Raw genomic sequence first — 14,868 nt, 5'->3', positions numbered from 1 at the left:
ATTTACAAATATTGACATTTTTGATTATTTAGGAAGAAACGCAGTCTGTGGTTGTAAAGTGTCATTAGTAGATGGATTAGTGTCCGGATGCTCTGCAACACTTTCACAGCGGTTCAGTGGTCAGACAGGGCAGTGGACTGCTGGACAAACAGCAGCAACACAGTAGTTTCTCCCAAAAAACTCCCAACTGCTCTGTGAAACTCTTACATGCTTCATTAACCACTAATTGAACCTTATTAACAACTCACACTTTGGTTTTATACACTGTTCATCACACCTTAAATGTGTACCTTGCACTAAAATTACTCTGCTTATTTATACATGTTCATACATTTGTGTACATTTTTATTTATTGCATTTTTTATCGCTATTTTAATATGTCTAGGTTGTTCATTTTATTTCATTGTGTTGTTATTGTTATCTGTCTATCTATCTATCTATGAACCACATGTAAAGCATTTACACAGTGTGACAATGTGTTGTTGGTTGTTTTTTTATTTTTTTATTTGTTTGTTTTGTTTTTTGTTGATGCTGCCCATTTTTAATGACCCAGCCTACAGTGAGCCCATAGGGCTGGGACATGATAATGTAAATATTACATTGGTAACATTGATAACGAACCTTTGTTAATGGATGCTACAATCAAATACAGCCATCTAACTCTGCTTAACAATTAACTTTTGTTCTATTAAATATTATTGAATTATTATTGTTATAATTAAATTAGTTACAATATCATTGAGGCAATATTACAAGTCAATAACCATCTATTCAATAAACAATTGCTGAATAAATAGATTATACAGCATTTTCTTTTTTTTTAACAGCCACATAAACATGAACTGAATGTTGATAATTCATTGAGCGTAATCTGTATAAAGTGATATAAAATCTCCGTTTATTAATGATGCCCATGTGAACGTGATGCAGTGCGGATTATGTGAACACCTGTATCTGAGAGCTTGTCTTCATATTGGCCATCACTGTGCGCCCTCCCTCGTCCTGTTGACCGTGTAGCATGAACCCTGCTCTCCCTCTCACTGGTCGGGAGTCCCCCAGGTGAAATGGCCCTGCGGACACATGGACTCAACACGGCCCTTGCAGCGGAGAGAGAGGGCTGCTGCTCATTGTAACTCCCACACAACACGGCGGATTCCAGCAAACTTCTTGTATGCCTCTCAGAGGAAAAAAGCCGCTCTTTTCATTTGTCCTTGTATACCTCTGAGTCTTTTCTTTTTCCTCTCCCTCTTTAATCCGTCCCTCTATTTCAGGAGAGAGAGAAAAAAAAAACAAAACACAAAACCAGGTTCACGCAGTGCTTTAGTGGCTAAAAGTGAAAGAGCTTGTGTTTTTTTTTTCTTTCTTTCTTTCTTTCTTTTTTCCTCCCTGCGCTGAGTTGAGCCTTGAATCGCTCTGGAAAATTGCTTCTTTTGAATAGAGGGTAGGAGGAACGACGTTTAATAGGATCCTAACGGAGTCTCTGCTACTAAACAGGTGGAAATTGGACGTCCTCGAATTTATACAAATAGTAAGTATATAAGCCGGCGTGGAAAAGGAGGGCTCCCATCTCTGAGGATTAGCAGCTTTCTCCTTAAAAAAATGTTGCCAAGTGGCAAAAGAGAAAGATTCCTGTGATGTTCACAGATGAACGCAGGAGACTGATACACATGCTGCAAGACGTGTTTAATGATGAAAACACTCTGAGACGTATGATCGCTCTCTTGAGGGAAATGCTTTCATATTTATGTCTCGGGTGACTTATGGTAGCCTGAGTAACCCGCGCTACCCTCTATCTTTTTTTCTGAGGGCGTGCAGGGCGTCTCCCTGTCACCCAGTTAAGAGTTTGGGTGCCCGCTGATGTCAGGAGACAGTGATCTGCGCTGAGGAGGGGCGTGCGCTGCCAACATGTGACAGAGAGCAGTCTGCTGGTTTCTCATCAGCCGTCTGACCATTGAAGAGGTAACCTGAACTCCTGCACGGACTCAACTTTATGCCCGCGCATTCTCCGGGAGCTCCGACTCCAACATTCTGCTCTTTTTTCCCCCTCCTCTGCGCTCTTCTTCTTCCTCCTCTTCTTCTTCTCCCTAACGAGCTCTGTAATGTCCTGTTAATTTTGTGTGCACTAGTTAATGAGCATTAATCCATCACCCCTGGACGCTATTGTTGCAGGGGGGATGGCCATTTGAATGCAAATCCGTGACACTGTGACAGCAAGGTGCTTATTAAACTGATGTGTCCTCCTGTCTTTTCTGCCGGGAGCTCAGGAGAGTGAAAAGACGCGGGGCAGCTGGAGGAGCGGGTCGGACAGCACCGGGAGTTGCTCACACCAAGTTCTGCTCCGCTGCAAACAAAACAACAGCAACAACAACAGCAACAAGATGGCAAGTTCTGCCTCTCTGGAGACGGTGATGTCCTGCGGGAGGACCGGACCGTCCGCGGCTCCCAAGACCCTGGCCTTCTCCATAGACCGGATCATGTCCAAGAGCTCGGAGCCGAAGGGGAGCGCGGAGGAGCGGTCAGAGGGGAAGAAGCTGCTCGGGCTCTGCTCCCCGATCCCCTGCATGATCCCGCTGCAGCCCTTCAGCTACGACCTCCAAGCGAAGGCGCTGATGAACTACTCGGAGTTGTGGAGAGCCAGTTTCAGGGGCACTTTTTGCGGCTCCGCAGCTGCTCCGTGCAAGGGAAACTGCGGAATATGCGGGAAAGCGGACTCGGGCTTGAAGCAGCCGCAGCTGACGTCGGGGAGCAGGGTGGTGAAACCGCAGGTCCTCCACCAGGCCGTGGCCGTGCCCAGCGGCGGCTCGCTCTACTATCTGAACTACCTGGACTCTGCGTACCAGCAGTCGGAGCTGCTGGCCGGACACTGGTTCTCCAGCCCGCAGGCCCAGGCCTCTCTGTCGGCGCACCACAGACTCTTGCTGCTGGAGAACGCAAAGCTGGCCGGGGTAGGGACCGACAAGCTGCCCACACCTCAGTACCCGCACAAGGAACATCTGCCAGGGCAGCTGGACCAGATAGTGAAGGAGAACCACGGCCTGAGCACCGAGAAGAACGGCGTGAAGACGCACAACAAACTGAGCAGCACCGGCAGCAGCGCTGCTGACGGAAAACCCAAAAACTTCACATGTGAAGTGTGTGGAAAGGTACGGCGCTTTGGTGTGTGTGTCTGTGTGTGTGTGTGTTTTTTTTAAAATTGTAGTAGATTAACATGTGTTTATTAATTTTTAATGTATTAATTATTATTATGTTGTGCAAATATCCCTTTAAAATTAATCTATCATTTTAATATGATTGAAAATAAAAAAAAGGATTTCTGGATGTCCATTTTTAAAACGAATTTGCCCTAAAATAAATAAAAACTATAAAGTAAAATATGCTGCCGCAGCCAGATTAAATTCCAGTGGATCCAAATGAGATCATTTCATCCGAGCAGCCTCTCTACAGTCTCTGCTGTGGTTTTTGTTCTCCGCAGGTTTTTAACGCACATTACAATCTGACCAGACACATGCCGGTGCACACCGGGGCCCGGCCCTTCGTGTGTAAAGTGTGCGGTAAAGGATTCCGGCAGGCCAGCACGCTGTGCAGACACAAAATCATCCACACGCAGGTGAGCTGCGGCGCCAAACACGCAGCCTGTTTTACACCCTGTTTCTATATCTGACTTTACGAATTTACATTTGATTTAACTTTGGTTTTCTCTTGAATTATTCGTGTTCAGGAAAAGCCTCATAAATGCAACCAGTGTGGGAAGGCGTTCAACAGAAGCTCCACTCTCAACACGCACGTACGGATCCACGCCGGATACAAACCGTTCGTCTGTGAATTCTGCGGGAAAGGTTTCCACCAGAAAGGTAAATGATCCCAATCAGAAACACTATCGGTTTCCCTGTTTGTTTGTTTGTTTGTTTTTTTTGTTTTTGTTTTTTTGTTTTGTTTTGTTTTGTTTTGTTTTATTATTTCAGAAACTGTTATATCCGTTATCAGCTCGGTATGCTTTTACTCCAAACTGTTTTCCTACAAAGCAATATATATATATATATATATATATATATATATATATATATATATATATATATATATATATATATATATATATATATATATATATATATATATAAAATAATTTTAAAAAATCGAATTTTAATTATGTGTATAATTTCGCCCTCAAATGTTTCCTTTGAACGGGGAGCGATGCGTGTTTGGTGAGAGCGCTTCTTGTCCGGTTATAATAACGTGCGGCTGTCAAGTATGAAGCGTCATTTTCGTCACATCTGTTGGTCGGTTTTGCTGTTACAGCGACAGTTTGTAGAAAATCCCCTCAGTGTGAACAGGTGGAATAATGTGAGCGTTGTAATAAAACACTGCGCTCTGGCCTGGCCGGGGAGCGTTGAGTTGAGAGCTCCGTGCAGCGCGCCGTGTGTCGGGCGGGCGGGGACGGGCTGTCAGCACGCTGCTGTCGGCTGGCAGGGTGTTCTGCTGCGGCTCCCTGACTTCATTGTGTTGTACTCACTCCCCGCATGACTGGACTGGAGAATTAAGGGAAAGAACGAAGTATTCTGCGCAGTCACTTCACTCCGCTGTGAGGGAATCCTGTGAGTCTGCTGAGAGAAATATTAGCAGGAGGAAAAGCGGCACCATATGCTGCCGCTCCTGGTTGTCTGTGAGAGTAATGAAAGGGGAAATAATTGCGGGCCCACCGACGAGCGTGACGCGATCAGTGGAAATAGGAGCTGTCACTTTACACAGACTAATTCTCCCTTCAAGACGGCAGCATTTGCTCTGGGTCAGCTGCGAGACCCCGGCCAAGTTAGGAATCAGGGCTTCTTTTTTTTTTTTGTTGAGTTGTCGCTGCGCTTGATTCTGACAAAGTTTGACAACTTCTTGACTTCGACACACAAAACCCTGATTAACGAGGGCCGGGCAGAGCAGGGGGACCGAGGGGGCTCTCACTCCGCGCTGAACCGCTGACCCTGGCAGGAGAACACACGGCCGCTCTCATCCTCACTTTCCCGAAGAGGTTCCCAGTAACCAGCTCGCTGTGGCGCTTACTCTCCCTGCGTCCCTTCAGCACCCTCACAGTGCTCCCTCCTGCCCTGTGACACCTGCCCCATTCCGCGTCAGGAGTCGCATTTTGTTCGGATGTATTTTGGCTTTAAAGTAAAATGTGCACAAGAGGGAATACTGTAAAGAATCGTATCATTCCTGCACAGTTTTATCCCGCCGTGGTGGACCCAGCTGTTTAGTTTGTAAGTAAGCCAGCACACATGAAGATACGGATCTAACTTGGACTGTGCTGATTATCCGCACATCAACAGAACGTGAATGTGAGGTTCTGTCTGGTTAGCTGCGGTCTGGATTCCTCTCGGTGTTCTGTCAGAACATGTGCGGGTTATGAAGTGTAGTCCACGCCGGAAGCTGCGCTGGTTTGATGTGATGCGATTCACATTCATTTGTTGGCATTACGTTTAGCGCTGACAGCAGACTGACAGCTGGTTCCGGCCTCTACACAATCATAAAGGTGAAGACACGACTTCAGGCTCCGGGAATGTATCAGCTCAGATTCTTCATCTTGTGTTTTCCCAGCTCTGTCCGATCATCACTTCCGGTCATGACTGTGTTCAATTGTTTTAATTTTTTTTTTCTTTCTTTTTTTCCTTTTCAAATCTCCCAGGAAACTACAAGAACCACAAGCTGACTCACAGCGGGGAGAAGCAGTACAAATGCTCCATCTGCAACAAGGCCTTCCATCAGATCTACAACCTGACCTTCCACATGCACACTCACAACGACAAGAAGCCCTTCACCTGCGCCACCTGCGGCAAGGGCTTCTGCCGCAACTTCGACCTGAAGAAACACATCAGGAAGCTGCACGACAGCGTGTTCTCTGCGGCCTCGGAGGCCTCCAGAGAGCTGCAGAGCTGAGGCGCAGCGCCCTGTCACAGAGAGAGAGACTGGCCCCTGAGCTGCCCGTGTAGCTGCGCACAACACGCTAGAGAGAAGGCGCAGTCCAATACAATTGGACCCAATCTCTTAAAAGGAACTGTGGTAATCCTATAAGATTTAGGATCCTTCCCAAATGTCCCAACAGGGACACCGTAGGGAGTACAACGACTCCTCACACTTACACTGTAGGAATATTAGCATTTTTTTTTCTTCTGCTCGGGTAGAATTTCTTTCTGCATTCCCAGTTATAAACATCGAACAGGAGAAATCAGCTGTCTCCATGGAGCTGTAAATAATAGGTTACGGAAATAAAGAATGTTATTTAAAATGTAATTCATTTGCCATGTTGTGTATTTCTCTGAAAAATGTTAATGTCAATAAATAAGTTATAACTTATAATGAAACATGAACGTCTGAGCCACGTGTTTGTGTTTTTGAAGGCATTTGAAAATAGAACGGAACCCTCAAAGAGCCGGTCCGGCCCGGGCAGGCTCTGCTTCTGCTGACTTTCAGACGACACATGAGCAAACTCAACGATTTGTGAAACATAAGAGCATGAACAGACAGGCCAGATGAACACACATTCAACATGAACACAACAGAAGCATCAAACAGGAGCGGTGAGTTTACGAGCTGTGCTGTGAAATTCAGATTTTTTATTTTATTTATTTATTTATTTATTTTTTTTACGGATGTGCTCGAGGTCATTTTCTGTGTTCGATGCTCCGCGTTTTATCATTTTGTTTCATTTTCGATTTTATTTATTCGATGTGCGTTGCTGTTGTAACCCAACAGTCTGCGGCAGGAGGGCCCCAACTTTGTTTTTTGCCCGTGTATTGTTGAGATGCAAAATACAAGACGGATCCCGACTCCCGTTAATCCACCGACCTCCTGCCCACAGTGACATTCTGTCCTCTGTGCTCAGGTTATGACAAATAATAATGAAGGACCCTACGTGTTATTTCACAAAATAAAACGCCATTAAAATGATCGTGTGGTTTTTTTTTTAGATTATTTGTACTCTCTTGCGCTGGAAACAACTGGTGGGCCGAACGGAACAACACTGCGGCCCCCACCCCACTGGTCTATGTAACACATGCCAGATGAGCTTACGGTTGCGAGAGGTTGTTCAAATAGCCTACGTTTTTTTTTTGTTTTTTTTGTTTTGTTTTTTTTTTCTAAAAATGTGTTTGTTTGTTTTTTTGGCGAATGACATGCCAGGCTGATTTCCGCACGGGATCCTGCAGCGAGGTGCGCTGACAGTAGGAGGCCCGTCGCGCTGCTGCAGAGGCATCGGATCTGTCCGCTGAACTTTGTGTCTGTTTTCTGCTGAAGTGTCGTCAGAAAGTCACATATAGACTCAGCCCGGCTCTGCTGTATGCTCTGAGCCGCTTTGCTTCACCATTTATTGACAGACACGATCTTAATAATGCAGCATTTACACTTGACTCCGGCGTAATGGCGCAAATGATCAGAGATAACATGGGCCCTTGAAAGCGAATTACATTAACCAGTTAAACGGCTTGGGGAGACTTGATTGCGGAGGGGGGGGCGGCGGGGGTACCGTCGCATCCGGAGCCGCTCATCAGAACAGGAGATAATGGAGCACTCAGGCCGCAGCTCCTCATCTGGGCCTCCGCGTTAATAGACCAGGACTTATTCTCCTCACGGCTCCTGGAACAATATTATCCCTGCACACATTCTGTCGAGAGGCAGATCCGTGCTCCCAAATGGCGCTCTTTCTATTAACAGCCAATTAGCGCTCAGCCGGGCCGACCGGGCCTGCAGAAGCCTGGCAGAGCTAATATTGCCAGATGAATGCCCTGCTCACCTATTTCATCAGACTGCATCACGCACACACGCACACACTCAGGCATATGCGAGAAAATCCACCGAACTGTTAACTACAATAACACAGACTTAAGGGCTTAGTTAAAGGGACACTATGTAGTTTTGAAAGGAAAATCAAAAATCTGTTCTGAATATTTACAATATTAATGAGGTAATGATACAAGCCCAGAAATGTGTATTTTTTTCCTTAAGTGAATAAACAAGCAGTTCTAAGAGGAGAATCAGGTCCCAGGACACTATGTGAAGCAAGAAAGGTGGCAGGGTCCGCCACATATAAACAATGTAAAACAGTATAAATTGTGTTGTCCTTTCAGATTGGATTGATAATTCAGTTCATTCAGTCTGATGACAAAGAGATGCAGAAACATGAAGATCTTTCTCTTCTCATTAACGTCCCTCCACCAAAACCACAGAGCGCTCCTTTAAAATAAAGAAAACAGTAGGGTGAGTGCAAATAAAATTGCGCCAGTGAAGCTCAAATAAAAATTCATTATCTTCTTGTCCCTGAAAGCTTCAAGACTATTAGTCTAATGAAAATGTCCAGGCTGAGCAGATGAAGCGGTGACAAGGCTGTTCGATTCAAGTATCTGGAGACCGCCAGGGCAGTCAAGTGATGAGGAGCTCTGATGGGACGATGCCATGAAATGCCACCTGATGGTCTGAACCCCGACTGTCTCTAGAAAACCAAAGAACCAAACACAAAATTCCCAAAGTAATGAAAAAATACGCGAATACAACACAACAGGTTACACAGTGGTTAACCCAAAGCAAATGTTACAAACCTTAAAATACTGACTGAATCGGTATGAGATTAGACAGAGACTGGAGCCCACCAGATTCACAGGGACAGTACCAGAGACATGACCTGTCCCTCCGCACATTCCTGCGGAGCCCAGGATCCACACAGCTGCGCTTCTTATCGGACCCATGAATTTCAATGCTCTCCGTGTGACAGGAGGGGAACAACACGACACACAGAGACGCAAGTTTAACTTTCATCCGAAGCACACGCACACACGCACGCACGCACGCACACACACACTGGCTGCAGGCTGCGGGACACGGACAGCAGTAAACAACCTACGGCAGGCAGGTTGCCCTTTTCTCCGCGCTGTTTCTCCTGCACCTCTCCAACATCTGAGCAACCGCCTCACATCCACAAACACGTTAATTGACGAACGGGAGTTTTAATTAAGGCGCGCGCACGCGGAGGAGCTTAGGGGAAGGAGCGCGAGAGCGGGAGCGCGCTAATCGGCTGTCAACAACATGAGGACATCTTTCTTTTGCTCCCACCGCCACCGGGGGATCACCGGGGATTCAGGCAATTTACGGGCCACAAAAGAGCTCGTTTGAGACAGGAAGAGAAGAAAAGAGAGAAGCGGACTTTTTGTCTGGGCGACTGAATTGATTGTAAATGGGAGATTAGCGGGGAAGCTTCAGCAGCGGCCGTAAGTGCCCGATGGAGGAGGAGGGAGAGAAAGGGACCAATTAAGTCTACCAAATGTTAACTTACATCAGTTTCCCCTCAGTTTAGCCCACATGAAATTCCAATTAAAGCGTCCCCGCACCAGCAGCTCTTTCTTGTTGAGGAGGGTGGAGGGGGGACAGTGTGTGTTCCAGCCAGCAGACCACGTTCCCACAACATCTGATAGCCTCACCTACAGGCTCTAGAGGGGCCATTTGGACAGCGATGCAAGCTTTTCATCTAACATGGTTTTTTTTATTTTATTTATAACACGCTATAATGACAGCTCCAGGGGAAATGCTTTAGCCTATATTAAGGTCCTTGTGGTAACCATTAGTTAAAAGTGATAATGATTGTATGCATCCTTTATTAACGGCTCATTAATATGATTATAAGAAGTGCATAATAATGATTTAATTTTAACCAGGCATTGTTCCTGCCTTAGATCTGATGGCTTCAAAAGGCAAAGTTAACAGTCAACTGCATGCATTGTAAAGTAGCATATTCAAAATTTAAAAAAAGGTAACAATGGCATAATGTGTAAATTAATCAAAGTCAATAAATGTGTTGGTAATATTAAAATCAGTTCAACGAAATTCTCGATTGTATTTTCAACATTCTCATGCATATATGAACTGTCAACAAAATCATTATAAGTGCTTATAAACGTCTTGTAATCTTACAGTGAACCTGTCTGTCATGTTATTATTAACACAGTCTTATTAATGTTAACAATCACTTTACAAAGACTTGCCTATTAAATATCAGGTATTATTGACAGTTTCCTATAAATGTTACTAAGAAGCCTCTGAGCCAGCACGCTGAGGAACACCAGGCCATCAGAGGCTGGAACTACATGCACCTCACAGTTTTGTAACAGACGCTTAGAGCCACTATGAAAAAATACTTTTGACTTTTATCTCAGATTTATGATTTTCCCCAGAATTCTGAGATTTAAGATGAATTCTGAAAAAAAAAAAAAAAATCATTACTAGAATCATTTCTACTACAGTATTCTCCTCCGTACAGCTGCATACACGACAGATTAAACCGTTGTGTTTGCTGCAGCTGGAACATGGTTTCATGTGTGTTATGTCACTTGGTCTTACCTGGCGTTTCTGATCAGTACAGTTCCCTGAAACTGCTAAAGCTAAATTACCATCAGTATGATGCTCAGATTGGGTGTTGGTGACAGTGTCAGGGGATAAGGGTTTGATTATGTTTATAGGACTTTTTGTGGAGGTTTCACCATATACTCTACATCTGTATACATATGTATATACACCATATACATCTGCCTTGATATACTGTGAATGTTTTAAGTGGATTTCAACAGAATATTCTTGCATTGGTACGTACAAATGTTAAATTTTGACTTCTAAACATTTGTATTCAAACAGACAGTTTAGAGGATGTGCTCTGGGGCAGAATCTTCTTGCAAAAGTTGAAAACTGAAAAGAAAGGTGTGCCATTTTCTCCCATTGCTTTAAAGAAGTACAAAAAAGAAGAATTCGGGTTCCACTCTTTGTTCCAGCACGTTCATATTTGCTTGTGGTTCAGATTGCAGCCTTTATGTTGTGATCAAATTCTGCTTAGAAACCTGAAAGGCTTGGACTGGCCCTGATGTTAGGCAGCCCCCACCCCCCTCCACCAACACACACTCTCTCAGCCCTCGTTAGGGAAGCACTGGCCCTTTGGCACAATGAGCCTCCAGGATTCATTGTTAAGTACTGAGGGGTTAATGAGCAGTGGCTTCTCGTCACTCTTTGGCTCTATTCCTGCTTTAAATGAGAAGCCGTTGAAAGGATGGGGGCCAGAACGCAGCACAGTTAAATTCAGAAACATTTAAATGTTATGTTGAACAAACACGTGTGCTACATTTCTTGTAAAGATCCGGTTTGACATAATATTTACTGAAGAAAATCACGTCATTGACCCCGATTTGGCTTTTTAAAAATGACGAGAAATCCCTGAATGTGTCGGGCTCAGTACTGAGGAATCCAGGGTGTGATGCATGGAAATGAGCCACTCAAGAAGCAGCCGAAAACACAGATTAAAATGGAACAGCCGCGGCATTCACTCACACCTCATTTAGATTCTTTTACAAAGTCAACCCCGAGCCTTTCTCCACCAAAACCCAATCAGAATGTCTTAAAGACAGCAGAGAGCAGCTTGTCCCTGGGATGTGCCTGCCCGCCTGCCTTGGCATGTCAAGGGCACAGCGGGCCAATCAAGGTGCTTTGTGGCTGGGAGGGGAAGTGGTGGGCTGCTGGGAACTGAGAGGGGAGGGAGATCTCATCACTGATATGTTGTCAGACTCCACTCTCTGACCTCTATCTATCTATCTATCTATCTATCTATCTATCTATCTATCTAGCTATCTATCTATCTATCTATCTATCTATCTATCTATCTATCTATCTATCTATCTATCTATCTATCTATCTATCTATCTATCTATCTATCTGTCTATCTATCTATCCATCCATCCATCCATCCATCCAGGTTTTTCTTCTCCTAAACAAACTCAAGAGGGTTGGTGATGAAGGCTTATACTATCATTTTGAATTGTTTAACCCATTTAATGACCCAAAAAACATCCTGAGACTCCTGAGTGTTCACTGCTTCATTGCCCCATTTGTTCTTGTCATGACACTCTGAAACAGTGCTTTGACCACAACGCATTAACAATGACTTTACACTGCACGCGAAATGTGACTTAAATTGAAATAATTCGTGAACAATCAAGTCAATTAACTCATCAAACTCATCCACCATGACAAACAACTGTGTTTAAGATCGAGCAGCGGTGTCTACAGCCATGGAGCAGCACTTACTTTTGGAGACAGCCAAAGAATTTAATAATCTAATCGCAAAAAGACAAGGCAGCTGCGAAAAATAAAATCAGACTGAAAGGCTCAGCCACTCAATGTGTAAGCAACTAGGGACTAACTTAAAATGTGTCTATGCACCTCAGCGTGTAAGTGCTTCATATACTGAGGCTGATCTCTAGGCAGAAATATGGGTTTGAATCCAACGTTGCCACCCTTTGCAAAATGGGGAGAAAAGTCTGGTGACAAAACACTTAGTATGAAGTGTCTGTAGAAGGTTGTGTCTAATTTCACCATTTTAGTTTGTCTTGATTGCAACACATGGTGTTTCACTGCATCTGTTTGATTTATTAAAAATCCTACACTCACTCAACATATTCAAGTTGACTTTCTTGACTTTATTCTAAATGGATAAAGCAGTTCAATTCTAAACAGGGATTCCCATTAGGCAAAGGATAAACACCATCTGGTCAGTGGTGCATATGTTTTTTGGCAATTGTTCTTCAATTATTATTAATCATTTATCTTTCTCTTGGGGTAATTTATATTGAGATTTATTTTCTGTAGCACTGGCCAATGATGCAGTGATAACAGTGGTAGCAGACTCGGGTGGGGAGAGGTGAACTCTCAGGTGGTGCTTCTTCTTTTCACCAAAGACAACAAATTTAGGGCGTAACCCTCATGGTGCTGTAATCTATTCGCAACATCTGAAGAATTTGTTTGGAGAACATCATCACCAATTACTGTGTAGTACATTTGTGGTGATTTAGAATGGTGTTTGAGGCTTATGGCCTCTCAAAGCATACAGGGAAACTCTGCCCACCAATCACCAACATATTTATGACTGTATAATCTGCTGTATATTGTATACATTGATATATCCATTTAATACAGTATTTATCATTTCTTTTGAGTTGACTAATTCTAAACTTTCATTTTCTATTCCATGTCTATTTGTTAAAGGAACTCAGCTTAGCCTGACAGTAAGCCTGCCCTGGACCAGGCTCGTTTCCCAGCATAAACTGCCATGTCAGACTAATGTAGTAGTCTTCGTGACATGTTTGAGGCCCAGTCGTCAGGAGAAAATGTTGGCAGTTAATGTTTCTGCAAATGTATATGCTTTGTGTCATGATCTGGTTAAATATTAAATATATATATATATCTTGGCTTCCATGTTGGGATGTGGAGGGGATGGTGGTTGAGATAAAGGCAACAAGGCAGTCAAGACACAATTGACCACAGTTCAAGACAGCATTTCAAAATGTCATACATACATGACAAACAGTGACATCACAAGGTACAATTTAAAAAAAAAATTGCTAAAGACACTTCAAGTTGCAACATAAAGGCATGGCAACCTTCAACATACCCATGATGTGCAAAAACTTACCCCATCAAGATTTATTCTGGTGACTTGGTTTGAGAAACTGTGAGCTCACAGTAGACTGTACAGACGAGCAGCAGTTTTCACATCTTTGTGCTGAGGGGTGTTTGTTTCAGACAGTGTAAACAAAGAAATGGTAAGAGTAATCTTTTTAAATATAAATGCTAACAGGTGGTCAAAGGTGTTGGGTAGTAAGGATTCAAACCTCACTTTCGGGGAGTGTACATCACACATCACACATCAGGAGGCCCAGAGAACAGTGCATGTGTATTAGATATGCAATTGTATTAACCACGTAACCATGAGACTGGCTCGGGCAGCCATTTTGGGATTGTGTAATGGGTACTATAACAAAACCAGTCATTACTTCTGTTGTGCTATTGCTATAACACAACCACATTTATTTATTTTTTATCAAATACAATTTAAAAAATCAAACACAGTTAGAATTGTTGCATACAAAACTAAACTAAAAGGCCATAACATAATGCCCACATCACTGCAGACAAATCAACACACACATAACACAATCTATTCAAATATGTATCTCTTTGTCCAGTTAATTATGGGCAAATTAATTTGATCCTCTGCTGCTGCAAACCAATGAGCCATTTTCTCCATCACGCTCTGGCTGCATTCAGCTCTTTTCTAGTGGCATTAAAGCTGCGTGTCATTGTTCGGGAGGATCAGTTGATTTGGGGATGTCCGGTGCCATGGATAATCCCTTTGACCTGACCTGGCCCTGCTGGGAAACGTCCTCTCCTCCTTTACTTAAGGCCACTGTGTTAATGATGAACCACTCTGCTAGCTCACACAATTAAAGGCCCCCTCTGATTTAATAGAACTCTACATGGTGCAACACAACAAGCTGAGATCACTATGGGATGAGCATCCACTGAAGAAACTAGTGATTGACCAATAAGGTTATTTTGTTCAGGGGTTGATACAGACATGTTAGTAATCAAGCAGACCGATAACTGATGTCTGGGACTGATATACATTTGCAGTAGAAATGAAAAAAAAAAAAAACTTTAATCTGGTGTCAAACATTATATACAGTACAATTTTGAGGTATTTTACTGTAGTATTTATTTCCTCTTCTTCTCTATACTTCCACTCTGCTACATTTAATTGACGATTTTAGTTTCTAGTTACTCTGCAGATGAAGATTACTCAGCAGTGTTCATAGGCTGATTTGATCTACCCATGTCTCAAAACAAAAAGTATATATGAAGTTACAATATTTTGCTAAAAATAATGTGTTCATAAACATAGTGAAGCCAAAATATCTATCTATGGCACAACGCATGAATACTTTGACGGGACGACATCACATGAGTCAAGATTTACAGTAAGGCAATACTTTACTTAACTGTTTCCTCTACTGCTAATTG

General features: G+C 43.4%; 1 protein-coding gene across 3 annotated transcripts; it reads left to right on the top strand.

Moving 5' to 3' along the window:
- The first annotated feature begins 1,072 nt into the window (after window positions 1-1,072).
- fezf2 (FEZ family zinc finger 2) lies at window positions 1,073-6,798 on the top strand. Of its 3 annotated transcripts, XM_037101512.1 has the most exons (6): window positions 1,073-1,528; window positions 1,807-1,959; window positions 2,265-3,143; window positions 3,473-3,607; window positions 3,719-3,851; window positions 5,672-6,798. In XM_037101512.1, the coding sequence occupies exons 3-6, from the start codon at window positions 2,379-2,381 to the stop codon at window positions 5,920-5,922; spliced, it is 1,284 nt and encodes a 427-aa protein (XP_036957407.1). In that variant the 5' UTR covers window positions 1,073-1,528; window positions 1,807-1,959; window positions 2,265-2,378; the 3' UTR covers window positions 5,923-6,798. The 3 variants fall into 3 exon arrangements, with proteins under 3 accessions (XP_036957407.1, XP_036957409.1, XP_036957406.1); XM_037101514.1 differs by lacking the exon at window positions 1,073-1,528 and having other exon boundaries at window positions 1,749-1,959; XM_037101511.1 differs by lacking the exons at window positions 1,073-1,528; window positions 1,807-1,959 and having other exon boundaries at window positions 1,971-3,143.
- The last annotated feature ends 8,070 nt before the right edge of the window (window positions 6,799-14,868 follow it).

The sequence above is a fragment of the Acanthopagrus latus genome, chromosome 6, assembly GCF_904848185.1.
Source record: "Acanthopagrus latus isolate v.2019 chromosome 6, fAcaLat1.1, whole genome shotgun sequence".
Taxonomy (NCBI): Eukaryota; Metazoa; Chordata; class Actinopteri; order Spariformes; family Sparidae; genus Acanthopagrus; species Acanthopagrus latus.
This window is presented reverse-complemented; position numbering and strand designations above follow the sequence as displayed.

Coding starts and splice junctions, on each gene's coding strand:
- fezf2 (XM_037101512.1), top strand. CDS start 2,379: ATGGCAAGTTCTGCCTCTCTGGAGACGGTGATGTCCTGCGGGAGGACC. Junction 3,608..3,718: donor ACAAAATCATCCACACGCAG/GTGAGCTGCGGC, acceptor ATTCGTGTTCAG/GAAAAGCCTCATAAATGCAA. Junction 3,852..5,671: donor GAAAGGTTTCCACCAGAAAG/GTAAATGATCCC, acceptor CAAATCTCCCAG/GAAACTACAAGAACCACAAG.